Source organism: Chelon labrosus (genome assembly GCF_963514085.1).
Source record: "Chelon labrosus genome assembly, chromosome: 5".
Lineage (NCBI taxonomy): Eukaryota > Metazoa > Chordata > Actinopteri > Mugiliformes > Mugilidae > Chelon > Chelon labrosus.
Genome location: NC_140341.1, coordinates 10,173,769 through 10,179,735, shown reverse-complemented (window position 1 = coordinate 10,179,735; position 5,967 = coordinate 10,173,769). Strand labels below are relative to the sequence as shown.

Sequence of the window (5,967 nt, the reverse complement as noted above, 5' to 3'; positions counted from 1 at the left end):
TCAACACTTTTCTATTAAAATAAAAGATTTTCTATTTAAACAACATGTTTTCTTTCTCTTATTGTGATCGCAGCGTTGTCTGAATATAAATGTTTAAAAGAAGTTATAGCCAAAATATAAAACTTTGAGTTTAACAAAAGATAAATTCAGTGATTGAAAAAGAATAAAATAAAAAAATGAACCCGTGTGTTTTAATTATAAATGATGAAACAAAATGATGGTCCTTGTAGGAAAATGTAAACATTAATTTGAATATAAAACAACTTAATCTGTCAGTTTTACAAATAAATAAATAAATAAAGCACAGTGTTAGTTTGACAATTAAAGCTGATTTAAAACATGATTTAACAATTACTGCAGCTTTAATGCGGAACAGAAAACGTGAAATCTACTTTTAATTGATCCCCCCCACTGTGGCTGATAAATTAAAGGATTATATTATTTTATTTCTGAATCGGTTCACATCGCCCCGTAGAAAACATTTTGACCCAGAGAGGGCAGTGTTGAGTCACTGGGGTTAAAAGCAGCGCCCCCCCTGTTGTCCTCAGATGCAACTGCAGGAGACGGTCGACTCGGCCTCGTCCACCTCCTCCCCGTACAGAGTGATGAGTCTCGGGTGGACCCTGAACGCACCACGCACACACACACACACAAACAGAGTCAGGTGTTTATAAAGGACTCAGAGTCACAGACGCGTGGCGGGACGTTAAACGTACTGATTGTCAGCGGGACGGAGACAGAAATGATGGGATAAAATAATTTTGTAGGACTGATTAACGCTACTGATCTAATTAAAAACTTTGAAGGTAGTGTATTTAAATAACGAGACTGTGGCCATTAATAGGTCTTAAAATCTTATTTTTGATTAATTGAATTAATCAAAACTTGCAACCTTGTTTGATTTAGTGTAATTGTTTAGTAACAATGACGGCGGGACGTCCCACCTGATGAGCACTTCGTTGGCGATCTCCACCAGCTCTCCGTCGATGTTCCAGGGGAAGGCGACGCCGTCTGATTGGATGATGGGCGCCGTCTTTGAGTCGCCCTCCGAGTCGCTCTCGTCCTCGGACGAGCCAATCAGCGAGCGGGGGCGGATCCTCACGGCGGACACGGAGTGCGTCTCCACGAAGGAGAAGCTGAACTGTAGACACACAACACATAACATACATATGTGTGTGTGTGTGTGGTGTGTGTGGTCTTGTTTTTAATAAGTTGTGGGGACCGATATTTAATGGGGACATTTTTCAAGGTCCCATAATTTTTGAGGGCTAAGACCAGATGTGTGTGTGTGTATGTGTGTGTGTGTGTGTGTGGGTGTGTGTGTGTCAGAGCTGAGGAGGACAGGAAGGCTTGTTAAGATCCTTGTTAATCCGCTTGTTAACGACGGGGTTCCTTCCTGTTTACTCTGCTCTGCTGCAACACCACTTAGCTCCAACAGGGGGCAGCAAAGACCAGAGAACAGACCAGCACACTGTGTCCCTCCGTCTCTCTCTGTCTGTCCACTGGTCTTTCCTTTAAATTTGTTCTTTCACTTTCAAGTTAAAGTTATTTTTAAAGGATGAATTCATGCCTGGTAGAGGATTATAACTGATATATTTACACTATTTCTAACATCTGAAACACATTCATGACTGTTCCAAGTATTTATTTCTCCATTTAATCGAATGCTTTGGCTACATTTACTAATATTAATAACATTTTCCTGATACTTCACACACTTGTAGTTGAGATTTTCTGTGTTTTTACTGTATAATTTTGTTATTTTTATTTTAACACTTCCTTCATCACTAGTCTTTTTAAGTAATTTCTTCAGTTTCAATGAGGCTTCATCATGTTTTAGTATAAAACGTCACATTTCAGTTATTTCCCAGGGAATCAGACAGAGACTAAAAGGACTGTAACACCGGAAGCTGATGAATAAAGACGCCTTCAGCATCTTAAACGACAGCGACGCAGATTGATGTTGATGTTTGTGGACTGACGGGTCAGGTTCAGATGATGGGACTAAACCCGCCGTGGTTACACGTCAGGGCGGCTCCACCGGGACGACTCTTTTCATCGTCACACCCATCTCCTTCAGGATGGAGGCTGACAGGATGTAGGTCAGTCAGTTTACGCTGCAGGACAGCGAACGCCGGTATATTTAGTAAGTGGGTTAGTGTGCGGTCTCTCAGGCCAGACCAGGCCGTGCCGAACCAGGTTAATCTACTCTTTAATTAGTTTGTGAGAAGTGGAGTCTTAAGACGGTGAGGTCAAGAGTTAGATAACGTAGACTGTTCAAAGTTGTGTGTTTCTGTAACTTTGCAGCAGATTGACATTCGACCTGTTGTTAGAAGTTTTTTCTTGCTACCATCACCTTAGCACCCTCTCTGGACGAATCACTCTTGGGATAATATGGGCTGGTACAGATGCTATTTCAATGAGATTTAACTTCTATATTCACTCTATTTAGCTCAGGTTTTGGTCTCCACCATCTCCCGACGGAGCCATCTGAGTCTTTAGCTGCTAAATGTACAACAAATGCTCAATAACGTGTTGGGTTTCTGCAGATAAAAGACGCTTAGACACCATTAAGCTTTAATTAGATTAGATTTTAGGTTGAAAATAAATATTAAAGTAAATATAACAGTTCATCCTGAAGGTAAATGTGTTGTTCTCACCTGTCCACTAGAGCTGCTGTATCTCTTCAGGTGCTTGATGAACTCTGACCTGGAAGTGTTTCCTACGGCGATCAGAGCCGCGCTGCCGCTGGCCACACTGTCACAAACAGGAAGTGGAGGCTTAGCATCAGACAGAAACATGAGGAGATGACCTGCAGGTGTGTGGTGCGTTCAAGGTCACAGCCACAGCTCAGGACACAGGAATCTGCTTCTACTCAAACAACATGTACCTGGTGTTCGGAGCCAGTCCTTGAGGTGCGTGTGGACTCAGACACGGGATGGACATGACGCTGATGCTCAGATACAGGCCATGATTGGTCGTCCAGGACTCCGCCTCCTCCTCTGAAACCATAAATGGTAAAAAAAAAAAGTGAGTGATGCTGATCTGATCAAGTGTCCACCCAAAGACAAATACTGGGCTCACCTGTATCTGTGTCTTGGTCCTGATCCTGGTTTCTGAAACACAGAATTAAAATAATCAGAAACTGTGTTCCAACCAAGAGACTAACCAAGGAGCTGTTATGGTTCTGTGTTTTGAGTGTTTCCTGTGACCCTGTTTGGTGTTTCTTGTATTGTTTTACTTCCTGTGTTTTTCCCTCCTTTGATTGTTTGATTAGTTTCTCCTTGTGTGCTCCGCCCTCATTAGTTTCACCTGTGTCTTGTCACCTCTCTAACCATGTGTATATATAGTCCTGCCTGATGTTACCCAGTTTGTCTCGCCTTTCTTCTCCACCGTCTTCCTTGTATTCTCTCCTTGTGGTTTTATTTTTTGGCTTCACCAGTGTCTTTTGGATTTGTGTGTTAGGATTACCCTGCCATCCCTGCAGCGCCTTAAGTTTTAATTGAATACATGTTGTTTCCTACTCCTGCCTCATCCCTGTGTCTTGCATTTGGGTCCAACTTCACCTGAAACCGTGACAGGAACTATGAAACCTGAACTAAAACCACTTGTTCTGCCGTTAAAAAAAAACAAATTAGACAACTTGTCAAATCAGCTATTAAAGCAAAGGGATGATATAGATGTGGAGCAGGTATGGATCAGTGAAAATATTAATAAATCCTTATAATAAGCAAATTAATTCATTTGAACTTTTCAGGCAGGTGTGATTATTATTTATTTTCAAATGAAATAATATAGGATGAAATTAACTATAAAATAAATGATCTATTTAGCATTTAATGGCCTTTACTGTGGAATTCGCAAGAAATTGTGTAATCTGAGAAGCGCTTGTTTGACAAAACCCTGGTTTGGTGTATATATCTGCTGTTATCTTATATTCTATGTGTACAGATTGAGATTTATTTTATTTTATTTTATTTTTCTTTCACTTATTTAAGTTGTTTCTGTACAAGAGAGCAGAGTTGCCGGAGTCAAATTCCTTGTATGTGTACATACTTGACCATTAAAGCTGATTCTGATTCTGATTCTGATCAAAACTCTGTGCGCTTCTTACCGACATCCAAACAAATCGGTGTTCGACTTCTTTGCCGGTATAAAAGACAGCTGGCAGTCCTCTGGCCTGAGGGAGACAGACAGTGAAAAGAAATGAGAAGCCAGACAAACACATCTGATATTAATTCATGACAATCCGCCTGATTGCACAATAAATGTGATTTACTTATTTGAATCTGAACTGAAATCATTTTATCTAGCTTTAAGATCATACAACCGTATCTAATATCTGTGTCACCTGAGTCTGGCCAGCGTCTTGACCAGAGCGTACTCTCGTCTCCGTGACGACGGCATCCACCTCTTCCTCTCGGCCCGCGCTAAGCTCCGCCCGCCGAAGCCAAACATGGCAGAGAAACCGAAACGCACCAACTGCCCGAGAGACGAGAAGCTGCACATGTCCACCTGCTGCAGGTGACCTGAGAAAACAGAGAGGATCCTTTTAAATGATGAATAAATCAGAAACATGCAGGACGCTCTTCACACGCGGCCGTGTTTCCGTCCCTTCAGAGGACTAAAATGTAATGATTTACAATCTTTATGTTGAGAAGGATCTCCATTATGTGACTCTGTAAATGGGTTTAGGTCCCAACACACATAAAATCTGTAAGAAGGCCGTGTGGTCGTAAGGTTAGCAGCTCATTAATATTCAAGAGGAGCAGCACTCCAAATATGGGCGACAGAAAGAGGTCAGAAGTGTTTGACTTAATATCTATAGAGTTCAGTCAGAAGTGGAGTCTTTTCTGGTTGTTATTGCTCTGGCTTTGACCACTTGACGTCTATTATTGCTCCAGTTGGACTTTTCTACATGACACTAAGGACACTAGAGGATGCACCAAGGAATGTCCCAAATAGAAGAAACACAGGGTTATGAATTAGCCGGGACAAAGCCCAGAGGTTGTGTGCTGTCGGCTAGTTATGCTTAACATCTGCAAGAGATTATTTCTACTGAAAGGACAAACAGTAGCTTCTAAAGCCAAAGGTTTACTTACTTTCCAAAAGAAAATTAAAACATCTATTGATATTGCTGCAGAATTACAGGCAGTGGAAGAAAATTCCAGTTCAGTTTTTGCAAATTCTTCCCACAAATTCTGTAGAGAGTGATCCAGCTTAAAAACATGGCAGCTACACTCAAAGACTGTTCACTGTTTGATTTTCCCACAGCCTGTGAACACATCAAAAACCATACATGTACGTGGAATAAAAAGTAATGAACCTGATTTTACTATTAACACCACTAAATGAGATGACGCTCAGTCAGCTTCTTTAGAGGGATCGTCTCACACACACACACACACACACACACACAGTCACAAACACACACTCAGAGCCATCTGGCCACATACCTGCTGTAACCTACTGAACTGTTGTCTGCCCACCTGTCTGTCTGACTGACTGCCTGTCTGTCTCTCTGGACAGAATCTGATTTCCTCACCATATGGCGCGTTGTCAGCGTGTTTGTGTGTCTGTGTGCGTTGTGCAACAGTAAAGCAGAGACGGTCAGTGTGTCACCGAGATCCGACCGATATTCATTATCTCCATAAACACAAACAAACTGATCTGTCATTGGTCTTTATTGTATGTACTGGACATGTGTTTATATATAACACGAATAAATTCACAACACTTTTTTTTTGTTGTCTTTGTCTTTTGTTTTTTTCCATTTGATCATTTTGCCAACTTTAATGCACAATAATTTTATAATTCACTAATGATCAGAAATCATATAATCATATTATAATGATATTAGTAATATATAAGTATAAGTTATTTACTTTTAATAGCTGTCTGCTTAGAAAGTTGTCTTAGCAAAAAAAAAAAAAGTAAAAGGAAACTGTTATTTAATGAAATAAAACA

The 5,967-nt window shown here is 40.7% G+C and overlaps 1 protein-coding gene across 1 annotated transcript in view; it reads right to left on the bottom strand.

The window, feature by feature from the left end:
• Positions 1–105: 105 nt before the first annotated feature.
• cerkl (CERK like autophagy regulator) overlaps positions 106–5,967 on the bottom strand; it is a 28,703-nt gene continuing 22,841 nt past the window's right edge. The window contains exons 8-14 of the mRNA XM_084544618.1: positions 4,352–4,529; positions 4,115–4,180; positions 3,085–3,116; positions 2,891–3,002; positions 2,661–2,757; positions 945–1,141; positions 106–623 (exon numbers count right to left, since the gene is read on the bottom strand). Coding sequence (XP_084400744.1) covers positions 545–623; positions 945–1,141; positions 2,661–2,757; positions 2,891–3,002; positions 3,085–3,116; positions 4,115–4,180; positions 4,352–4,529 — 761 coding nt within the window. The 3' untranslated portion in view covers positions 106–544. The remainder of the gene's footprint in view (positions 624–944; positions 1,142–2,660; positions 2,758–2,890; positions 3,003–3,084; positions 3,117–4,114; positions 4,181–4,351; positions 4,530–5,967) is intronic.